Source organism: Vipera berus (genome assembly GCF_964194415.1).
Source record: "Vipera berus genome assembly, chromosome: 3".
Classification (NCBI taxonomy): Eukaryota; Metazoa; Chordata; class Lepidosauria; order Squamata; family Viperidae; genus Vipera; species Vipera berus.
Window position 1 is genome coordinate 121,427,132 of NC_138204.1, and position 25,198 is coordinate 121,452,329.

Consider the following 25,198-nt stretch of genomic DNA (forward strand, 5'->3'; position numbering starts at 1 on the left):
CAAAATATAGGATTAATCTTAATTGCCATCACAATAAATAAATAATGAAGAACTTTTGAGAAAAGTCCAGGGGAGTAGCATTTCAAGGAGAGTTGGGAAAATATACATTAAAAATAATTTGGCTCATCGAAACCGATTAAGAAAAAGCTACATTTGTTCCAAGAATCTGACAAGCTATATGTTCTTTTTCTTTTTAATCTCCAATAGCTTTTAATAACAATAATATTTTGAAGCTGAGGAATCAGAAATTAGAGAAAACAGCGATTCAAGGGTTCCCTCCTAAATATCGCCTTTTGCTTTCCAAGTTTGCCCTTCTTTCTCAAATGAGTAGGAATATCAAAATGTCCTTACAGATATAACCCAGCACAAAATGTTCTGGTCAGACTGTAATTATTTTAATTACTTAATTAAATGTATGATATTTGGGAGGAGCATTGCATTGGTGATGGAGAATAAATAAGTCTACAGTCATGCTGCAATAATGTCTGAAAAGAGTGCAGTTGTGGCTGTTATATTTTTAGTTTTTATTGTTGTTGTTATTATTGCCCTGTAGGGTACTTCAGTCAATGAATATAGTGCAGGGGTAGGCAACCTCGGCTCTTTTATGACTCATGGACTTCAACTCCCAGAATTCCTGAGCCAGCTTGGCTGGCTCAGGAATTCTGGGAGTTGAAGTCCATGAGTCATAAAAGAGCCGAGGCTGCCTACCCCTGATATAGTGGGAAGGTTGCTGAGTTTGATATCACGATGTGACTGCTCCATAGGCATTAAGCGTTTGCTATGACCACAGTGTTGGCTATTCTTTGGTGGCATGTAATGGGTTAAATGGATACTAAGCCATCCAACTGAGATCAGAGATGGAGTAGCAATGGAGCATATGATGACTGGGATTGCTTGGTTAGTGGCCCACATTCTTATCTCTGTCTCTGTCCTGCTTGTGCTCTGTCATGGGGAGACTTTCCTTTTAAGTCTTTGCTATTACTGTTTGGCAGAGTAGGCTGTCATTCTGAAAGACTGAATGACCTTCTTATTCCCCATTTTTTCCTCTGCTGAGGTGTGTTGTTTTGTATTCCCACTTGGCCGCAGAGAAGCTAGTGCACAGTACATTCTCAGATTGAACAGGCAGGCACATGAACAGTAACAACAACAACAACAAAAAATCTGCAGTGACTGTGGCTGAACTGAAAGGGGAAAAAAATTCCTCCTACCTCCTCTTCCCTTCTTGTAGCCAAATGCTCCTATTCGGATCAGCACAGGCTGTTGAATCCACAGCATGGCTGCCAACAGCAGCAGAGGTAAGAGAGGAATGTAGCGTGTGAGCTAGTGAAAGCAGCATTAGAACAAGGATTGAAGCGTCTTCCGAGAAAGCCTTGCGAGCTGTTTGTGTAGTCTGTTTGTTTCTCACGTAGATGCACATTTGTTTCTCTTACGCAAAGGGACAAGTGGGGCGATGGTGGAAGGAGAATGGAGGGATCTGCTGCTGAATGGGAAGCAAAGCTGCCTGTGATGCCAAAGAAAAAATGCTCAGTCTGCAAAAGCATCTGTTCTTCTCCGCTTTTTTTTTGTGTGTGACAATAATAGGTAGATGTGGGGAGCAGTGGATAAACAAGGGATCAGCTCTTCATCACTGGCTTCATGTAATCACAAAGGTTTGAAACTGAAGGTTCTAGCAAATCTAGCTACCAGGGCTTCAGCTGTGATTTCCAAAGAGCATGCAGAACTGAAGAGGGGGGCGGGGTGGCTTGATTAAACTGACTTTGTTTCTTGCTGTTTCTATTCACAGCTGTCGCTCCAAAACTCAAGAAACTAAAGAGCCTAAATGTAGAAGTCGGAGCAAAGGTTTCTTTGAAATGCGAGGCAAGCGCTGGAAATCCCCAGCCATCCTACAAATGGTTCAAAGATGGCAAAGAAATTAAAAAGAGCAAAGATATCAGAATAAAATACGGGAATGGAAAGTAAGTAAAAGCAGTCGTTTTTTTTATCCTAAAATTGTATTATCATAGATAAACGCTCTTAACTATTATTGGTATAATTTTCATAAACAGGACCGAATGGCTAATTTCTAAGTAAAGGGATGTTTATAATCCTAATCCTAAATAGCTTTGGTTCTTGTTTGTGAGCAAGATATGTTCATAATATTCTCAAAGGACATTATTAATTTCAATATTTCAAGGTTCAGGTTGGACTCAAAGGAAGGCGACATTAATCTAAGCCAGATTTTAACTGGAGGGCACCAGGTGGGGGAAGACTGTTCTTAAGTAATACTTGTGTTGCAAAATGGCAAATCCAACAATTTCATTTTGTGGACTGTCTTGACCAGAATTCTAGAGAATTCTGGGAGTTGATTTCCACACAGCTTAAAGTTGCTAAGGTTGGAAAGCACTGTTATAAAGCAAGAAAGCTCAATTATTTTGTTGTGATGTTTTGTTTAATCGTACATGGTTAAAAGACAGACATGCAGACAGCCAATTATTTTTTAGCATTAGGAGTGATGGCATGCTCCTCCTCAGTTTGTCCTCTGGATAGACCATGTGCTCTACTTTTGGTATGATGAAGACAGAGCCACAAGGTATAAACTGGTTATCCATCTGGGGTTTACACAGGCCTAGAAATCGGGAATTCTGGGAGTTGAAGTCCATGAGTCATAAAAGAGCCAAGGTTGCCTAACCCTGACTTAAGTGGTTAGGTGAAGCAAGTAGTGTCTCTTAGAAACAGGCCATTTTGCTTTCTGTTTTTGCTTTGAAAGAGTACTTTCTTGCAGGTCCATTGAAGTGAGGTGTCCTCTGGCTTTTTAATGGTATTTAACTATTACTATTTCTTGATACACAATACCACAGAATTAAATTCATCATAAAGTTCTGACTGATGCCAATGTGGAACCATGAACATTAAATTCTCTGTAATGTTGAACACCTGCCTTCTCAGATCAAACTAGGCCATTGCATGTTGGTAAAAGTTATCAAGAAACAAGGCCAGCAGGCTTCCCAGCACCATATGAGGCAGAATAGAGCAGGGCTTTTCAACTTTTTCACCCATTGTACCACTTTTAGGATATGGCAGCATCCGAGTACCACCAGTCGCCTAGCAAGGTGTCAAAACTTGATGACCAAAAAAAAAAAGGAAAAAAGTGATGAAGTACAGGTAGTCCTCAACTTACAACAGTTCGCTTAGTGACTGTTCGAAGTTACAATGGCACTGAAAAAAGTGCCCCCCAAGCCACAGCCAAGCAAGACACCTGCCTGCCCGGCGGCGCTCTTCCTCCTGTCCGAGGTTTTCATTGTTGTGAGCATTTGTATTGAGGATTGGCAGTGGGGATGGGGTGGGGGGTGTTTGGTCTTTATCCCCCCCCCACTCTGCAGGGTGGTTGTAGCAGGTTTTGGTCACTTCACAATACCCTGGGACACTGTGACCATCATAAATATGAATCAGTTGCCAGGCATCTGAATGTAAATCACAAGAACCTGGAGATACTACGACATTCCAGCTGATCGGTTCTTCTTCTGGGCTCAGCAGAAGCACCGGGATCAGTGCCAAGCTCCAGCTGGAGCCTGGCGCTGATCCTGGTGCTTCCGCTGAGCCCTGAAGCCCCGAAGAAGCACTGATCCTGACGCTTCCGCTGAGCCCTGACAGCCCTGCAGCTCCAGCCATCTCTCGCTCAGGCTTCTGCGGTGCTGCCACCAGTTCAGCTGATTTCCCTCCCCCGCTACCACTTTTCTAGGATGGTCGCGTACCACCAGCTAGGTGTCAATGTACCACAGGTGGTACTGGTACCACTGGTTGAAAAGCCCTGGAATAGAGGAGACAGTTCCATGAAAGTTCATACATGGTATAGGACCTGTCTTCATGCAGTCAAAATTGTGATTGTAGCTCAGGTAAGTTCATTGGCCAAATTTGGGGGTAGACAATTGCACTGAATATGGTTCAAGATACCAGCTTTAACGTGGCCCAGAGCGAATTTGTGCTCATAATGGAAAAACCTCAAATTGTTTTAGATTTTTTTTTAATCAACAGAATAGGATGAAACCTGCAGAGATAGATAACAGACATCTCAGAACAAATTAAAACATCCAGTTTCAGAAAATATGTGGATAATTAACCTTTCTGGACTTTTCTTTTTAAAAAAGAAAACTATAATTGTATGATTTATTTCTGTATGTAGATAAAAATTATACAGATAATTATCTTTTAGATAGATCTGAAACCGGCAATTTTTAAAAAAGAAATATGAATATGGTTTTGGACGGTTTTGGACAGAATTAAAGGGCTTTTTCTACAGAGCATTATTTAAGCATATGTCCTGATCTGGATCTGGATCATAACATCTCCCAGTGATTTCCTACAGTGATGTTGAATTAATAGCAATAGCAATAAGACCACTTCACAGTGCTTTACAGATTTCTCTAAGCAGTTTACAGAGTCAGAATATTGCCCCATGGGTCCTCATTTTACCAACCTTTTATGTTGTTGTTGTTATTTTTTTAACAAAGGGTTCATGGGGAGATATGTATACTGATTTGAGTTCTCTGGACAAAAATTAAAATGCAAATGAAGTAGATAGCCACTATCCTTTGTGTTCAGCATTGAGATTTTTATTTCTTCATTTAAATATTTGGTTGTGGGCAAAAAAGATTTGTCTAATTATTTTTTATCAATATTATTAAAGTGAAAGCTAGTAAAAATCTAGGAACACGTGAAACTTTAAGTTTCTAGCTCTTCAGTGATTGTTAAACAATTCTACACAAATTTAAAAATTTCCATACTGAAATGCTATTTAACTTATTTTAATTTCCAAGGGGAAAAGATTGATACATTTATAAACAACTGGGGAAAATATTAGTAGCGTATCCTTAAAATAGATGGCTTTCTTTCATAGGCTTGCTAATCAAACTTCAAGTATTATATTTCTTCTGTCTTCCTCTTTTCCCCTGCTCCATATAAGCATAAGTCACTGATTGCTCCCAACACCCTTCTCATTATTTCTGGACTGGAAAGTTGGGTTCATTTTGCCCTTCAGATAACAGGTTTTGAATATATATTTATTTTTATTTATTTTTATTTTTATTAAATTTATATACCGCCCTATTCCCGGAGGACTCAGGGCAGTGTACAGGGAGGATTAAAACAAACATACAAAAATTAAAATCAGATTAAGACAATTAATTAAATGAAGTCCCTGAAATTTAAAACTAAAACCCAATAAAAATTAAAACCCCTCAGCCTGGGCCAGACAGCTCAGAGCCAGGTTTTCAGGTCCCTGCGGAATGAGCGAAGGTCGGGGGCAGTCCTAAGTTCCATGGGGAGTTGGTTCCATAGGGCCGGCGCGCCCACAGAGAACGCTCTTCCCCTGGGAATAACCCGCCGGCATTCCTTAACCGGCGGTATCCTGAGAAGGCCCTCCCTGTGGGAGCGCACGGGACGAATGGAGCTTGATGCCGGCAGCAGGTGTTCCCTCAGATAACCCGGACCCAAGCCATTTAGGGCTTTATAGAGTGAATATAAGAGTGACATGGCAAAGCAAGGCAATGGAGAAACCACACTGCAGTGTGTTGAACACCACCAAAGCTGTGTAATTAAAAAAGAAATCAAAGATAGTTCTGGAATAAGTACGCCTACCTCAGGAAGTGGGTTGGAATAGATTAGACCGCTAAGGACTCTTCCAGCTCTATGATTCTATGACAGTCTCTTGTTTTTTCTATCTTATATTACCTATTTAATTTTGTGTCCTTCCACTGCTTCTGAATTTTTCATCTCTCTCATCATAAACAAGTGTTTATTTTTATGACCAATTTATGCAATGATTTGATAATTTGCATATTTTCCCAATTTCCTTCCTTCACAATAGGCATATAGACCACAACCTTTTCCAATCTCTAAATCACATAGTTTTCTTCCATATTTGTCGAAACAGGACTTTAACCACCTCTTCTCTTTCAGTTTAAAATCTTTCAGGGTTCAATGAATATTTCCTCTGGTTCATTCTTAAGATAGCTGTTCTTGTCGATAATACCTAATTTTTCTAATGGATTTGGTCAACATCGCTTCTTTACAAATATTTCTGTTATTCTATAATCCCATTTTAAAGGATTTCAATATACTTCCATATTTCTTCATTTCTCTTCATTGTCAATGATCAGTTTTGATTATTGCTGCCTTACGTTCTTAGCTGCCATAGTTTCTTCAATCCTTATTTTTAAAAATCATTTTCTTTTATTTTGTTTTTTAAAACTAATTTTATGAAAAATTACAACTATAATAAAAAAGTAATACAAACTGAAAGAAAAGAAGGGTTAGGCCAGAAAAGAAAAAGGAAATAGAGAAAGAATAGGGAAAAAAGAAAATATTAAGAGCAATAAAACTATATAGGTAGTCAATCACCAGGGACAGATGGATTGACAGCTAGTTATTATAAAAATCTGCAGTCAGAAATGGTGGAGCCTTTGAAGGACTTATTTAGAACAATTCAACTTGGGGGAATAGTGCCCCCATCATGGAGAACAGCTTTCATAACATTGATTCCAAAGGAGGATCAAGATCTTAGTCAACCAAAGAATTATAGACCAATATCTCTTTTAAACACTGATTATAAGATATTTGCTAAAGTATTGGCAAATAGAATAATGAATATAATGCAACAAGTGATACATAATGATCAATCGGGGTTTATAACTGGTAGACAAATGAAGTACAATGTAAGACAAATTGTTAATTTATTGGAATATTTGGAAAGAAACAACCAAGTCTCTGCTGCATTGATATTTTTAGATGCAGAGAAGGCTTTTGATCAATTGAATTGGCAATTTTTATTGAAAGTAATAGAAAAGATGGAATTTGGGGATTATTTCTTACAGGCTATTAAAGAAATATATCAAAAGCAAATGGCACAAATAATTGTTAACGGTAATTTAACAGAAATTTGTAAAATTGAAAAAGGAACAAGGCAGGGATGCCCTTTATCACCATTGTTGTTTGTTCTATCACTGGAAATATTATTGATTAAAATACGTGAATCAAATAAGATAAAGGGAATTAAAATTAGGCATCAAGATTATAGATTGAGAGCGTTTGCAGATGACTTGGTTGTTACGTCAACCTACTCAATCGGTTTTAGAATTATTGGATGTGATAATACAATATGGACAAGTTTCTGGATTTAAAGTTAATAAGCAAAAAACTAAAATATTAACAAAAAATATGACCATAAAACAAAGAGAAGCGTTAGAAAAATCAACAGGATTTGAAATAGTAAAAAAGGTTAAATACTTGGGGGTATATATCACAGCATCGAATGTGAAATTATATAAAAACAATTATGAATTGTTATGGCAAAAACTACAAAAGGAAATTGACAGTTGGAAAAAATTACAATTGTCTTGGTTGGGGAGAATAGCAGCCGTGAAGATGAATGTCTTACCAAAATTTTTATTTTTGTTCCAAATGACACCAATACTTAAGAAAGATGCAAATTTAAATGAGTGGCAAAAAGGTATTAATAAATTTATCTGAGCAGGGAAAAGACCGAGAGTAAAGCTTAAAATAATGCAAGATGCACGTGAGAGAGGGGGTTTGAAGATGCCCAATTTGAGATTATATTATGATGCAGTTGTGTTATCAACAGTTAGTGATTGGTTCAATTTAACGGATGAAAGAATATTCAATATTGAGGGGTATGATTTATTGTATGGATGGCATGCGTATTTATTTTATGACAAAAAGGTGGATAATATTTTTAAGACTCATATTTTAAGGAACGCTTTGTTCCGAGTTTGGAAAAAGTACCAATATATATTAAATAATAAAATACCTATATGGGCAATACCTGGACATGCAATAGGAAATATAAATGTGGAGCAGAAACAAGATGTGATTACTTATAAAGAACTTCTTAGGATGGAAGGGAATATTTTGAAACTGAAACCTTTAAAGGAAAAAAAGATGGTACAGACTTGGTTTCAGTTTGTACAATTACAAGCTAGATGGCAGGAAGATCAGAAAATTGGTATAATAAAAGTTGATGAATATTTGATAAAGCAAATTAGAGATCAAAGTCAATTGCATATAAAAAGATTATATAATGCTCTTATAGAAATTGATTCAGAATCAGAGTTAGTTAAAGATTGTATGATAAAATGGGCTCAGAATATTCAAGAGCCCATAATGATGGATACTTGGGGAAAATTTTGGGTTAGAAATCTAAAGTTTACACAAGCACAAAACCTAAGAGAGAATTTTTATAAGATGTTTTATAGATGGCATTTAGATCCTAAAAAGTTAGCATGTATGTATCCAAATCAACCACCTAAGTGTTGGAGATGTGGTAATGAAGAGGCAACTTATTATCATATATGGTGGACATGTAAAAATGTTAAAGCTTTTTGGATAAAAATATGGTGGATTTTTCAGAAAGTTTTTAAGAAAAAAATAAGATTTACCCAGCAGTTATTCTTATTGGGGATTATTTCGGATTGTACTGTTATAGAAACTAAATTAATGTTACACTTAATAACGGCAGCCAGACTGTTGGTGGTGCAACACTGGAAGAAAGAAGATTTACCTACAATAGAACAATGGATACTTAAAGTATTGGACGTAGCTGAAATGGCAAAAGTTTCAGCATATTTGAAAGAACAGTCACAAGAAAAATATATTTTGGAATGGAAAAGATGGATTGATTATATTCAAAACAAATATGGGACTAAAAAGTTTCAAATAGCATATGAATAATTCTTAACAATTATAGAAGTGTTATTATAACCACTTTAGTTTTGTTATAAGGGAGTTAAAGGGTGGAAGGTTTGTTAATAGATATTTAGGTTTGTAATAGATATTTAGCATAGGTTTGCTTAAGATTGCTATATGTAATACCCTGTATTCTGCTTTGGGAAGTCCAGGGGTGGGGGGAGGGAAGGGGGAGGGTTGATGGGGAGGGGGGGTTTATTATTAAAATTTTGTAAAACTTTTCAATTTTTAAAAAAACTATATAGGTAGTCCTTGATGCCATTCAGAGTTACAGATGCACTGAGAAAAGTGACTTATGACCATTTTTCACACTTACAACCACTGAAACATCCTCATGATCATGTGATCAAAATTCAGATATCGGGCAACTGGCTTTTATAACCTTTTATAACTTTCTGACAATCAAAGTCCATAGGAAAACCAGATTCACTTAGCAACCTTGTTACTAACAACTGCAATGATTCACTTAACAACTGTGGCAAGAAAGGTCATAAAATGGAGTAAAACTCACTTAAATGTTTCACTTAGCAACAGAAATTTTAGGCTCAATTGTGGTCATAAGTCAAGGACTACCTGTATAAAGAAATTTCTTCCTCCATCACACCTGCGGCAACACCTGCGACCGGCGTCAACGTCCCTCCGTCCAGTGCGCTCCCACAGAGAGGGCCTCCTCAGGGTGCCGCCGATCAAAGAATGCCGATTGGTGACCCCCAGGGGGAGAGCGTTCTCTGTGGGCGCGCCAGACCTTTGGAACAGCTTACCGGTTGAGCTCCGGACGGCCCCCGACCTTCGCTCCTTCCGGCGCGATCTTAAAACATTCTTTTTCGAACAAGCTGGCCTGGTCTGACGGGATGGGGTTGGGTTTTTAAAATTAGTTTTTAACTTAATATGTATTGATTTTATGGGCATGGTGTTTAATTGGTTTTTAATGGTTTTTTAATTTTTGTATCTGATTTTTATTGTGTATTGCCCTGTTCACCGCCCTGAGTCCTTCGGGAGAAGGGCGGTATAGAAATCAAATTATTAAATTAAATTAAATTAAACATCAAGTATAAAACATTTAATAACTTATCACCTTCTCTTAACACCACAACAAATGATCTGTTCTTCCCATATCTCATCCCTTATCTATAAACATATCCTTAAAACCTTGTGATTTCGATCCTGAACAGCAAAAGTCCATTAAGGGTTATCATAGTTAACAATATATCTATTTTACATACTTTATATTACTTTACATTTAACACTCTTGATCTTTAGTCCCTTCAAATAATGCCCCCAAATTGATTTCTTTGATTTTTTTTTATTTTTCCCCCTTTGTTCCTTCTTGCAAAATTCTTCAAAAGTGTAACAAGCCTCTTTTGTAAATTCAGTATAGGAAAATATCCAGGTCATTCTCCTATTTGGTTATTTGTGTATCCCTTTTAATCAGACAGTTTCATTTGTATGTCCAGTGTAACGTTGTTTTCCATATCATTCTTATAGCTTATCATTTTTGACCCACTTTCAGATCAGTCTCAATTTTGTCTGATAAATTTTCTCTTCCATGATATCTTTTTTTTATTAAAGAGTTTTACAAAAACAAAATTTTACAATATATCCCCAAATCCTTCCCACCCCAAACCCACCCACTTCCCCCCCCACTTCCCAGAGCTAAATACAGGATTATAGTTACAATAATCATATTCTAAATAAAAATTATGCATAATATACAATTAACCAAATTCATAATGTGCTTTAATTCCCCTTTAACATAACTACAAACAAAGTACCAGTAACAATATCCCACTAAAATCTACTCATAAGCTAAATGGAACTTTTTAGTCCCATATTTATTCTGAATATAATTTATCCATCTCCTCCAAACTGAAATATATCTTTCCTGTGAATGATCTTTCAAATAAGCAGAAATCTTAGACATTTCTGCAAGATTCGAAACTTTAAACACCCATTCTTCTATAGTGGGCAAACTATCCTTCTTCCAATATTGTCCCACCAGTAACCGTGCTGCTGTTATCATGTTCAACATCAAGTTAGTTTCTTTAACATCACAATCTACCACAATACCCAATAAAAACAATTGCGGAGAAAACTTTATCTTTCTCTTAAAAATCTTTTGAATGTTCCACCAAATTTTGATCCAAAAAGCTTTTATATTTCTACAAGTCCACCACATGTGAAAATAGGTAGCTTCTACCTATCTTCCATGATATCTTTTAAACAGTCTATCTATAGAGACAGACACTTTTAAAATTAACTTCTGGATCTATTGTTCAAAAATACCCTTCAATAGGACACCTCCATTGTTATTTTGTTGTGTTTTTTTTTGACATTCTGGATCAGAGGGATCTGTCCTTGTCCCTCTACACTCTATACTGAACATTTGCTTTTAGTTGTATGTTCTTTGAGATTTGTTTGAGGAACTGTCTATCTTCCATGGTGTCTGCTGAGCCAATAAGAATTGGCAGGATTGGCACACTTCACGTCTCTTCAGTTAAACACTGTTATCTTTAGGGACCCAAGAGGTAAATCTTTCAGCACCTTCCTGTTGGAATGAAGTTCTTCCTAAGTTCTGGGTGGCTACAATCCTGATAATATTTTGGAAGGCCTTGAAGATCTGCCTCTTCCCCTGTGCCTTAGGCCAGGGGTAGGCAACCTTGGCTCTTTTATGACTCATGGACTTCGACTCCCAGAATTCTTGAGTCAGCATAGCTGACTCAGAAATTCTGGAAGTCCAATAAAAGAGCCAAGGTTGCCTACCCCTGCCTTAGGCTAAAGCGGCTGTGAATTCTGCATTCACCATTTTTTTTATCTGCTATTTTGTATTTGCTTTTGAATTGTACTATATTTTATTTTTTTTGTTCTATTGAGAACCACCCAGAGTCATTTAGAGTAGGGCAGCATTTAAATTAAATAAATTCTTATTTCTCAATTCTCCATCTTTCCATAGCTATCATGATTTCTTGTTTTGAAATCTGCTTGGTTTTTTTTCTTTTTACTTTTGAAATTATGGAAATTGCTTTGGTTTTGACCATTTTTTCTCTCTTCTTGTTCCTTAGGTTCTCTTTTACATACTAAACATACTGAATTTGTTTCTTACATGGATTTTATATATTGGTTGTCATATCTTGCTGGCACACAAATTTTGATGGCTTGTAGCTTAAAGCAGGGATGTAACGAATAATAATAAAAAATCTTCTAAAGCTCTGGTAGTCTGCCTTTATATTGTTGCCTTTACCTAATGACCCAGTGTTGAACTTACCCAATTTTTGCATTCTTTGTAGCACTACATTTTAACTATATGTTGCAAATACCTCTTGCAATTTGCCACAGAAATCCTCAGTGTCTTCTATTCTTGCAATAGATCTTCCAAGAGTCATAGCAATATGCAGACCTAGCAACTCTGCTTTTCACTGTCTTTTTAAAACTATTTTTACTAGTAGGTTTTTATGACTTAAATAATTTGTTTCAAAAACCCTGTAAGTTCACATTACTAAAGCAGCTAACTTAATTAATACATTTTATTTTTGTTTTGATAATTTAAAGTTTCTCTGATTTATGGTTCTCATATTTGATTTTTAGTTGTACAAACCCTTGCAAAATGAGGGAATCCTCTTTCAATGCTGTCACTGTCACAGGTTATTTGGGTGTGTGTGTGTGGCTTTGACCTGAACATGTGATTGCTTCCAGATCAACTCATAAAAATTTCCCAATAACTAGAGGAGTGATTGCCAACTTGGGAGTCTGGCTCCCTAACATGTCCATTTAAATATCTAAGGCGTGTCTTTACAATTGTTTTGGCAATAATACAGAAGGGCCATACCAACGTGTGCTTTGGAGTTACATATTAGAATGCTTTCAGGTGGGTTGAGTGTTACCTCCGATTACCCCAGCTAAGGTGTACGTTACCTGTTTGATCATATTAGCAACAGTGATCAACAGATCATATTCCCAACAACATGCCTCTCAAGAAAATTTGCATTACTGAGCCCTCCTATCATGCTAAGCTTTTAATCTCACGGAACAGGGATTAAAAAAAATTAAACTCTGAAAACCAAACCGGAGGTATGGATGGTGGGTGGAAAGAAGGGCAAGAGACTATGTAATAGGATAGAAAGGTAGCATAGAATTCATAGAAACATAGAACTATAAGACTGGAAGGAATCTTGGGGGGGTGTCTTTTAATCCAACCCCCTACTCATGGTAGAAGACCTCATACCGTCCTGGACAAACAGCCATCCAATGTTTTCCTAAAAACCTCCAGCGATGGAGGAGCCATAACCACAGAAGGCAAACTACTCCTTTAACAAATTGTAAGACTAGGCTGAAGCCGCCCTATCTACAGATGATGCAGGCTGGAGATAGACAAGAAAGAACTAAGTTGTTCAGAACCAAAGTAGAAATGTCACCTAAACCAGACAAAAGACGTTGGGCCTGAGCACCTGGGAAACCCCTTCCCAAATCCACCCACTTATTCTCCAAGCACCTGAGAGCAGGACAAAAAGCAATGGGTGGAAGCTCGTTAAAGAGAAATCCAACCTGGAACTAAGGAGAAATTTCCTGACAGGTGCTTGGAGAATAAGTACACCCCCTCTTCCCTGTGACAGTCCCTCAAGTACTGGAAGAGAGCCATCATGTCACTCCTAATTCTTGTTTTCATTAAACTAGACGTACCTAGTTTCCTGAATCGTTCCATCACAGGGCTTAGCCTCTAGACTCCTTATCATCTTTGTTGCTCTTCTCTGCACACTTTCTGTGGTCTCAGCATCTTCTTTGTAGCATGGTACCCAGAACTGGATGCAGTATTCTAGTTGCGGTCTCAGTACAGAATGGTACTGTTACTCATAATCCTTATGCTATCTATCCCTCTTTGATGCACCCTAGGACTGCATTGGCCTTTGGCAGCTGCAGTATACTGCTGGCTCATACTTTAGTGATGTTCCCCTCATGGTTACTGTTGTACCAGGTACTGCCTATTCTACACTTGTGCATTTGATTTTTCCTGTCTAGGTTTAGGACCTTGCTTTTCTCACTATTGAATTGCATCTTGTTTGAAAGGGCCCAGTGCTCAAATATGTGGATTTACCTCCTGAATTTTATGGAAAAATGTCTCTCTTACTTCTCCCCATTATCTGTTTCTGATGGTCATTTCCAATTCATTCACAAAGCACTATTATTACTTGTTATAGCCCTTTCTCTTTGTAGTAAAACCCTATAATTTTCCTTAAAAATCTTCACTAGAGGATATATTTAATTTTGGCAAAAGACTATTTAAGGTAATTGTTAACTCCACCTAATGTCGTTATTAAAGTAGTGTAATAACCAAGCCTTTCTTTTTTTCTTTTTTCCCCAGGAAAATATCTAGACTTCAGTTCAGTAAAGTGAAAGTTGAAGATACTGGGGAATACAGTTGTGAAGCTGAGAATGTCCTGGGAACAGACATTGCCACAGGCAGTCTCATAGTCAGGAGTGGTAAGTTACAATATTGAATCAAAATGATATATTTAGTTTCAACTGGCTTTTACAATTGGTGGGAGAAGAAGAGCCACATATAAGATGGCTTGAGAGTATATGTGTACAGGGTGTGTTAGTTGAGTTTTCATGAAAAAAGATAGTTGTGATGTCAATTTGATTAAAAGATCTTTCATATTGAAACTGCATTTTGATTCAGCTAGCTACCAATCCTTTCAAAGCGTCTACAAATTTTTATAATACATTAAGATGTTCTAGTAAATGTATCCACTGTGAACTTGCTGTTTTATTTTAGATTAAATAATGCTAACTATAACAAGACCTGACTACAAATAATGCTATTGGATGCAGGTGAAAAACAAAACAAAGTGTAGTTGTCCATTTTGCGTTTGTTTGTGATCTTTCCCACAAATTCTATGCATTTTGAATCCCAATTCTGTGTTCTAAGAAGTAAGTCCCAGTTCATAGAGTGGAACTTCCTTGGAAATAGGATTGCAACTACATGCATGTCTACTCAAGAAGAAGTCTTACTAAATCAGATGGAACTTGTATGGAAGTGTATGTAGGAATTTGCTGTGAGCCAGGTATTTAACTGAATAGTGCTGTAAAGATCTCCATTACTTGCTATGATGTAATAATATAAATACTTAAATTATTTTAGCTTTCTCTTGGGTTTGCATCTTTTATGAGTGTTTTTGCAAGACTTCTACAACAAAGTGTTGTTTTAATTCTCAAAAGTTCCCTTTTCATCAAGTGGTTAATTCTGATACTGTAGTTCTAGGCTTGTTAGGAATGCAAGTAGGGTGATTCTGCATGGTTTCTGCTCTTATTCATCCATACTATTTATATGTTATTTGAATGTCATGCTCATTTTGGGACACATAAGACCAAACAAAATTAGTATCCTAATATCAGTGTTAGGCAGCATTCTGGAGAGATGTACCTTATAATCAAATAACAGAGTACATAATTTCTTCCCTTCCTTCCCGCCCTCATCAAACAACAAGGCAGGTAGCCATCTTGGGAAAGTCTGCTGTTCTTCTCTTTCAACAACACTTTTGTCTTTCCTTAAGCCTTTGTATCACCTTCTTTTGAATGGACTCTATAGTTGGAACGCTTTCTCTCCATTTATATTTAAATAACTATCTTTTGTTTGTCCGGCTCTCTGCTTAACCTCTGTTGTATATTACTGGATATTGTCCTCCAATCTTTGACCTTTGTGCTGAAGTTGATTCTTGTACCCTTTTTGATTCCTTTATCTTTTTAAGTTTGAGAAACTCTGTTCAACCTGTAAGTTACTACAAGTGTACAAGTGATTCCAGGCACTCTACATATATTCACATAATTTAAAAAGTGAAAAAGACTAAGAAAAAATAACCAACACCTCCTTCCTAATATTATTAGAAAAGAACACCAAAGACCAAAGATTAAATCCCAACGTTATTGTAGTGTGATAGGGTATCCTTTGAAAGAGCCCCCCCTTTAAGGGCTTCTCTTAATGATAATATGCACTTCAGGAAAGATACTATGCTACGGAACAAGAGCATCCATAGAAAAGGTGCATCTCTGAGGTTCCACAAAACCATGTAATTTTAATGAAGGGACCTAGAACAAGCATGTTCTATTCATCTGTTGAGTCTTCATTTGTTCTTTTCAAATAGCTCATTCTACTAGAAAAATGCTATTGCAACATTCTTTGTAGTGGTTCCTCTGCATTTTTGCTCAGTGCATGTATCTGTATTGACCATACACTCAAAAGGCAAGCAACTGGAAAAAAAATATCCCTCTCCCCGACCCAAAAAATGCAACATGGTGATTTTCAGGATCAATATAGTTGGTATTTCCTTCTTTGGCAGTATTTTGATCCTCTCCATAGTTTTGTAATTTCATACTCCTTTTTTATACAGATCTGTACCATAATTTGAGCTGCAGTTTGTCCCATACCAACTATCCCCGTTGCCATGGGTGTTTGTGAGAGATGGCCAAAGCTAATACATGATGAAATGCGTCCCACAATGTCACAACAAAAAGTGAACATTTTAATTTGTGATGATGTCAGGACAGAAGTACATAAATCCAAAGTTTATATCAATACATCACCATGGGTGTATGGTCATTTTCCCATCAGTGTAGCTAGCAGCAGACATCTATGTACCTTAGGACCATAGCAGTAATAGCAATAATACTTTCCTTCTTGCTTCATTCTGTATAGCCATTAAGAAGAGCACTCCTACCCCTGACAATAAGAGGAATGTAGATATTTTTTTCTTCGTATTTTAAATCAAAGTAATCCAATGAAACTAAGTGCAGAGAGACTTGCCACCAATAAAAGAATATTTCACATAATACACCACTAGACTACAGAAGGCATTATCATCTCATGTGGCAGTGGCCAATGGTGATGTTTTAAAAAGGGGACTAGATAAATTCATGGAGGGTAAGGCTATTGGCTTTGATATCCTTATGCTACCATCTGAATCAGAGGTAGCATTGTTTAATATGTCAGCTGAGGTGTAACTGTAAAAAAGGAGTAACATTCAGATCTTGCAATGACCCAATTCCTGACTTTGCTATAGAAATACTTCATTGGCTTCCACCTCCATCTGGTTTTTCTTGCTGACTGCTTTGCAGACCGTCAAGCTCGATGAAGAGGCCTGGAAAATAAGATTTTGGTCTAATATGGATATTGGTATTTTACCTATGACCTGTCAAAGTCATTTATTTCTCTGTCTGTACATAGGCCTGCGCTGCTCAAATCTTTTCATTGATATTGGCATCCTTAATGTTCCATCTCTTCAGCCTTGCCTTTGCCTTTTGCACTTTTAATTTTGTCATCTTCCACGATACTCCCCATGGCTTAACACTTAGACTTAGAGAAGACAATGTAAAACAGAAACAGAGCTTAATGATACATAGCTTTCTGGTAAAAAAAAAATATTCTGAAGCTGTGCAACTCAGATTTCAGAATACCTTTGAGTGTAAATATTAGTTTCTAAATGTTGTATTGAATAAAACAATTTTGTAATTTAACTTTACATTTTTGCATGATAGATACCAAAATTATTATGAAAATCTATTTTGAAAGTGGAGAGTGTGAATTTGTTTTGTGTTTTGCATAATTTGCAAGTACTGTGCAATATTGTAAACCAAGGAGTCAGTCCATTTTCTAATCAAAATTTAATTCTAGATAATGGTGATAATAATGAAATGAATATTCAATAATTCATAAATTATACATAATATAGGTTTTTTTAAAAAATGGTTATGAATTATGAAAGCCATTGAGATACGTGGATGCAAAATATCCAAACATTTGGCACTGAGAAAATACTGAAGTGTGGAGCATCAGAACATATTATTTAATCTGGGTAATAAATGAAATCACCAGTTCTTAATTTAACTGGTTTAGTAGTTGCTGATTTGTCCAATCCAGATGCAGAAAACACAAGGTTTATTTCCCAGTGCAGTAGGATGGGTAATGATAGGAAATAGCAATGTAAACTGCACAGTAAATATTTCTCCTTAAGGATAAGTCTTATCATTGAGCTATTCTCCTTGGAGACTTCCATTTTACATGTTTCAAAACAAACATGTGAAAAATGAATAATGTCAGAACAAGCCAATCAAAATTATCTGGATGCTGAAGAAAGCTTAAACTTTGCACCCTTTAACTTCAGTAAACAGTGAGTGAGGGGAAACATGACAAATGTTATCTAGAATAATGCATAATTTGGAGAAAGTGTTTAAAGGCAAGTTATGCTATAGAATGCGCTGATGACGATAATTTAGATAGCTTTAAAGGGAATTAGTCAATTACTGTAGTCTAAATCTATGAATGGTGCCAATGACTGTCAGCGATGGGTTTGTGTTAATTCCAGTGACTACCCTGTATTAACTGCTATGTTGAGTAACTCCTCCTCTGCTGCCTCCACCCTGTTGCCACCTCAACACCTTTTTAACTGAAACTTATATTTTCATGAGCTGCACACCCAGAAAGGCTTCTTTAAGGAGAAGCCAAGCTATAGAGCAGAGGTCTTCAAACTTGGCCCTTTTATGACTTGTGGACTTCAACTCCCAGAATTCCTCAGCCAGCATGGGAGTTGAAGTCCACAAGTCATAAAAGGGCCAAGTTTGAAGACCCCTGCTATAGAGGGTGCCCATTCTTTTTCCAAAGCAGCTTTTCCAATGTTGGGTTGTCTGTTTGTCTGTCTGCCTCCCTCCATCCCTCTGTGTATGTGTGAGAGGGAAGGAGAGAGGCAGGGAGAGATGATGCCCATAATGATAGCTATCACAGGACCAGGTCCAAAACTCTCTTTACCTCTTTTGTTCAAGAAATTGTGATCACAATTAAATCTATATCTACCAGTACCCAATTCTTCTATCTCAGAATCCCTCTTGAGTTTTCACAACCTGGGCTTATCCTACCTGTCACCCATCTTTGGGGTGAAAGATTGGTAGCATCTATCCTCCAAGCCATGCCTCGCTTGGCATTTATTTCTGTAACAATGCAAGAGAAACACATTTCTCTTACCCCTTGCTATTTTTCTAGTGATTAAAAGGTCAAAATACAAATATCAAACTAATGTTGATAGTGCTATCTCTTTGAGTATGTAGTGTAGAAGTGTGGTGATTAAATGTTTTTGCCCTTTTACCCATCCACCACCAAATAGGAAGTTGGACAATCTCCTCCCCATAGGAGAGATCAAACAAGATCAAACTTTATTATTAAAATACAAGTATACCCATTTAAACTATGAAAATTTAGACATTCAAAAGGAAAATATAATTATAGATCTATCCAGATCATAATGATATGAGAAGCGCAAGTTATTCAACAACAAAACTCAAGAAAATCCAGCTCTAGACAAGGTGTGCTGTTCTGGTACAAATTAGGAAAATGTCAAACTGTTACCTCTCACAAGGAGAACTTTCAAAATACTATGGATTACAAGAAGATTCTAAAGAAAAAAAATCAGGAATGAAAGGTCCAAAGTATAGTTTGTTTGTTTTTGTTTCCTAAATAACATCACTATAAAAAATAGAATTTTTGAATTATATTGTCAAACTTCCCTTGAATATTTGACTCCTGGTTCTCTGATGCAGATATTTATTTGAAAGGAAAGTGCCTTCCCTCTTTTTACTAAAATACAAACATCCCACATGCTAAAACAAAAATAGCTGAGTATACCATAGCTTTTACATAGTCAAATTGTGAACGGATTTCTAAAATGTCTCCTTACCAGCTCTATCTGAATATAATCTAGAAAAAAAGAACTTTCTTTTGTGCAGATTTTTTATTATGTTTTCTAATCTATTTTTTAATCTATTTAATGTTTATGTTTCATGACTGTTCAATGGCAAATCACATCAGATGACATTATCCTTTTCTTCAAAACCTTAGCATATTTCTCTATCAAATATTGGCATCAATACAAATGTTTGAAGTCAATCACTATTAAATAAGACAATTTTGTCTAAAACAAAATTGTCTATTATGTTTTCAGTTCATTGTCCCTCTGGAAATGCTGTCCACCACAAATTCTACACAATGTGCAATGTGTGAGACAGCTTACATTATATGATCCTTTCTGGTTCTGCCATTTACAGTTGAGATGTTCACTTAAGTTTAAGTTTAAGTTTATTGAATTTATATACCGCCCTTTTCCCGTAGGACTCAGGGCGGTTTACAAAGTATTTAAAAACATCAATACAATACAAGAGTTAAAAACAGTTAAAATAATTAAATTTGATCCCTGAGGGGGGAAAAAATGATGCCAGTGGCAAGGAATTTCTCAAATCTCTTAACAGAAATCTTCTTAAATTGGTTTTGGTCTATATCAGGGGTGTCAAACTGCCAGCCCGTGGGCCAGATGCGTCACTCGGAAGCTGCGCCCACCCCATTGCCAGCAATGGCAAAACCGCCCCGATACATTGCGCGATGTCACGTGACGTCGTGAGTTTGACGTGTGTGGTCTATATGAACAGACTGATTTCCTGATATGTCTTCCAAACTAAATGGAGTTCTTCTGTCACGGTGGCTTAATTTTTTTTTTTTTAATCCCCTTTGATCACCTCCTTTTAGCAGCCCAAGTTGCTATTACAGAATTGTAGTTTGATCTGTCTGTGGGTGTAGGTGTGAGAGAAGAATAGAATAACAGAATTGGAAAGGACAATTTAGGCATGAGGCCTTCACCCTAGAAACTTCAGAGAATGCTCTTGTGTGGCCTTGCAGCCTTCAACAAGAGTAAGAAAGTGTGCCCCTTTCTCGCACAATTTTTGGAGGTCCAGAAGGCCTTGTGAGAGCAGGCCTCCCTCACATGACTTACAGAGGTTTCAGAGGTCACATTAGAACACACACCACATTATCATGTAGCCACTGCAGCAGCAGAAACCCCCACCCAGAAAAGCAAAAATGGGATGTGCAGAAATCTAAGCAAGAATAGGACGTACTGGCATGTCACCAAAAATGACATGGTGTTTCATTTATGACATGTGTGTGATAGGCTCACCATCACCAGTTTAAGCTCTAAAGCAGGAATCCAAATTCAAGAATCCCAGAATGACGCCCCCCTAACCCCTGCCTGAACATTTCCAATGAAGAGAGGACCTCCCACTATTGGGATGATAGGGCTCACTATCAGCTAGTGTTATAAATAGGATTTTTTTCCTAACATTCAGTGGGGCTCTGCTGTTCTGTTAACTTGGGTCTATTATTCCATGTCTTGCATGGAAAGAGTTAGGCAAAGAGAACAGGCATTACTTGTATTTTTAACATCTTTTCAACAATGTCATTTTCTCAAGGTTAAGCATTCCTATGTCCTTCCAATGTTGTTGTAGGCCATAGTCTATCTCTGAATTCTTCTTGGGGAAAAAAGGAGAGTGTTTTTGAAATAGTGCCTGGATTATTTGGGTAAAATGTCAATACCAAAGAGATTTCAGGTTTTCAATCCAATTTTAGCTTGCTGATTTTTTTTAGAAAACAGTAGTTTATTTGTTTTCGTTTCTACTGTATTATGTTTTTTTGGAGTCCTTGTAAGAGTGGCCTAAAAATAGTTGAAGAGCAAACTATAAATTCCTATAGTAATAGAAGTAAATAAATGAAATGTAGCGTACTTAAGAAATCAAAAGGTAAAATAATGATGTTATACATCTCCTTTTCCTTGCAGTAACCACAACTCTGCCTTCTGGGCCTGGACATACTAGACAATGCAATGAAACCGTGAAATCCTATTGTGTGAACGGTGGAGTGTGTTATTATATTGAAGGCATAAATCAGCTGTCATGCAGGTAAGAGAAAATGTTTCTTTTCTCCAGTTCAAAGGTACCTTTGCAATTCAACAGAAGTTATATACAAAGGGGCAATGTTGTATTGGTGGGTTTTTGGCAATAAGATTAGTTAAGAAGATGAGACACTGGCTGTAATGACTTGGCTACTGTTTCCATTACTTTCAGCTTTGTTTAGATCAATGCTATAGAAAGTTTCTTTCACAATCCATTTGTTGTAGATCATTAAAAACAATGCCTTACTTTCTCCCCCATCTGCACGTTCTTTCTCCAACTCAAGGGTGGACTGTTTCTCTTTCTTCTACAACCTAGTTGCCTATAGCATCAACCTTCTAACAAAAACACACACGCACAAACACACACCTTGATTATTCATACACCAATCCCACTCCATAGTTCAGCCCAAATTTTTGGACTGTAAAATTTGGATGGGCACTAGATGGAAGCAGAGAAATACTGCACAGAAGGTCCTCACGCTTTCCTGCCATTTGTTGGCAATCTATATTTTTGCAGTCCAAATTTGGTAGCCGAGTCACTGTCCTAATCAAAATAACACACTAGCACAATTAAAAGGATCAGCAAAAGACATTGGTTTCTTTTATTTCTACTTTTATTTATCTATAGTTAACTATAATTATGAAATAAAACTGGAGGGAAAAACGAGAAACATAATAATCCATGTTATATAGGAAAAGAATGAAATACTTTGTCCTCTAAATTTCTCCTTAAAATGCATCTAATGTGACTGAAAGCAGTAACTAAAGGCAGTAACTGAAAGCTGGAGTTTCTTCCCATAATATGTTTGAAAAGTAGGTGTACAAATAGGATTCAGGATACACTTTGTTGCAATTTTCTGATGCTGAGGGTTCTAACAGCAATTATGGTTGGTGTTCCTACCTGGTTTATATAGAGATGATCAAGTAAAAATCTATGGAGAGTGATGCTAAAATCCTCTGTAGGTCTTCCTAGGAGTAGAACCTAAAATTTATTTCCAAGTAAGCTTGAATAAAGTTGCATAGTGAATCATTTGGAGATTATATTTTTCTGGCTGGTCATTTCTCAGGATTTGTCTTCTGATTGATGCTGTATTTCTGATATCAATTATATATATACCTCTTTTACTAAGATTATTGCCAAATAATGTCACAGTGCATTTTGGATCAGAGCATTGTAAAGGATAATGCTATCCTCTTTCACTTTCTTTAAATTGAGTTAGAATAAGGAATATATATATATATATTGTTAAGTATTTGTCAAGGCTTTGTGAAAGTATGTATATATATATATACATACATACATACATACATACATACATACATACATACATACATACATACATATATATATATATATATATATATATATATATATATATATATATATATATATATATATATATATATATATATATATATATATATATATATATATATCGCTATTTTAAACCAATTAATGGAAATTCTTTTCTGCAACCTTGCTGTAAATTTTCAAATTGTTTTTTCTCTGCCTCATTATGTCATTTTGTTCAAAATGTCTAGTTTCTTTTTATTTTCTTACCCCCACAATTAATTGATGTTCCCAATTATTGCAATTCTGCTTAGAAGGCTAATATTACACACAAACTTAGTATTTTCAAAAACTTTTTAATGGCAATATTAGTAAATTGGCTAGTTCTTATGCTTCTCTGAAATGCTAAAAGTCATGGTGCAAATTAAGAAATGATTTTCTATGGTCAACCAGTTTTTAAAGGTTTCTTGAAGGTAATCTCATATTAAATCCTTTTTTAATGGTGTTCCTGTATGGGAGAAGATGGGCTTGGTACAGTTTAAAGAAAGAGGAGAGAATATTTGATATACGTTGATAGCAGAAATTATGATATTAAAAATTTCCTCAAACACTCTAAAATGAGAGATGCAAAAGATTAACCAAAAACAGGTTTCCATATTGTTTGATGACACTGTCTTGCCAAAAATTGTAGAAGACCATAGAGAGATCAAAAATGCTTGGAAAGTTTTGAAGATATCCAACAAGAATTGTAAAGGATTGTGACCGCTTTCTGAGGAGCCTTTAAAGTTCTGATCTTACATTGTGACATAAAATTCATTCAGCTCAAAGGAATTCAATAAAAAGAATCAAGGTGAAGTTCTAACTGAGGCACAGGTAGAGACAGGTAGCCTCTTAAGTCACATTTAAATGTAATCATTGAAGATTGCATTTTTTTAAAAAAAAATAATAATATTGTGAAGTCACTCTTGATTGATATGTTTGACTGATGCCATAGTTATTGTCCTTCCCTCAATTGATCATTAACTTGGAGTGTTATACTAAGAAATCATCATTTTACTATATGATTTATAATTAGCTAGGACAGTGATGGTGAACCTTTTAGAGACCGAGTGCCCAAAAACTGCCCTGCCCCCAGCCTGCCCCCACTCTGCTCCACCCGCCCATTCCTGCCCTCACCCCACCCATCCTCAGGGCCATCCACGGCCCACCGCAGATTGCCCAGGTGGTCCTGCAGCGCCATGGTGGCCAGCCCCTCCATCCCCGCACCGTGCAGCATGATCTGCTCCTCAGCTGCCATGTGATTGGCTGTGCTGCTCCACACGGGCCGCCCCCAGGGTGACTCTCCTCTGGGGAGGGCTGCTGGTAAGGAGGGGGTTGTGTGGGTTAGGGTTAGGGTTAGGGCAATGGCATGCGTGCCCACAGAGAGGGCTCCGAGTGCCATCTCTGGCATTTATGCCATAGGTTTGCCACCACTGAGCTAGGACATACCATTAAATAATGCAGGGTAGATCTCTCTGACGAGTGACTCTGGGCAGCTTACAACATTGTAAAAGCAAGTAGAAGACATTAAAATATTAAATATTAAAATAAACAGTTTAAATAAGTTAAAAGATCAACATTATAGGAAATGATGTCATAGGAGGATCAGCTAGTGAGTAGAAATGGAATAGAACTAAACAAAACTATTTTTCCAAAACATTTTTTTTACAAGCTGTTATCCTCACTTTTCAGAACCACTAATTTGATAGTGGTAAACTTACAGCAGGTAAACTTGTCTTTCAGCTCTCATGATCTCCAGGTAATCTTTGTCCCTTTTAGTCTGCTGGACATTTGGCAGAAAACTGATTGACTCCTGCATTTCTAGAGTGAATTTCTTCTCATAATCTGATGATACCATTAATTTACCCAGTTGTTACATACATGCTATTTCCTTTAGGTGGCTCCACAGAGTTTGAGTGGCTTTTTCATTCACAGTCTCTCCTGGAGTAGAACCATTCCCTGAAATGAAGGAAAGGTTTTTCCAAATTGACACAAGCAGGTTATACATGGAAATATGAAAAAGTTTAATGGAAGTGTGAAGATGTGCCTGAAAGCAATTTGCTGAATGTTTATAGTTCAGTGTTGACAATACTAATTTATTTTAATTGATAGGGTCAAAAAATGCTTGATCCTATTTTTGATCCACCCATTTCATTTCATTTTCCTTGTCTTCTCTACTTTTATAGTTGTATTCTAAATGTATTACTTTATGTCAGCAGGGGATTTATAGGATTTTAGAGCAGCAGAGGGTGCACATTTATTTTGTTGGGACTGAGGTTGTTTTTGAGAGAAATGGTTTTACTGTTCACTTGCATATTTATAACAATTTGCTATGAAAAATGTTATCAGATTCCAGCATTCTCTTCGATAAAAATGCTAA

At 36.6% G+C, this 25,198-nt stretch overlaps 1 protein-coding gene across 1 annotated transcript in view; it reads left to right on the forward strand.

The window, feature by feature from the left end:
* NRG2 (neuregulin 2) overlaps positions 1-25,198 on the forward strand; it is a gene marked incomplete at both ends in the record, with an annotated part of 177,057 nt that overhangs the window by 109,327 nt on the left and 42,532 nt on the right. Inside the window, 3 exons of the mRNA XM_081325568.1 lie at positions 1,784-1,955; positions 14,090-14,208; positions 21,375-21,495. Coding sequence (XP_081181694.1) covers positions 1,784-1,955; positions 14,090-14,208; positions 21,375-21,495 — 412 coding nt within the window. The remainder of the gene's footprint in view (positions 1-1,783; positions 1,956-14,089; positions 14,209-21,374; positions 21,496-25,198) is intronic.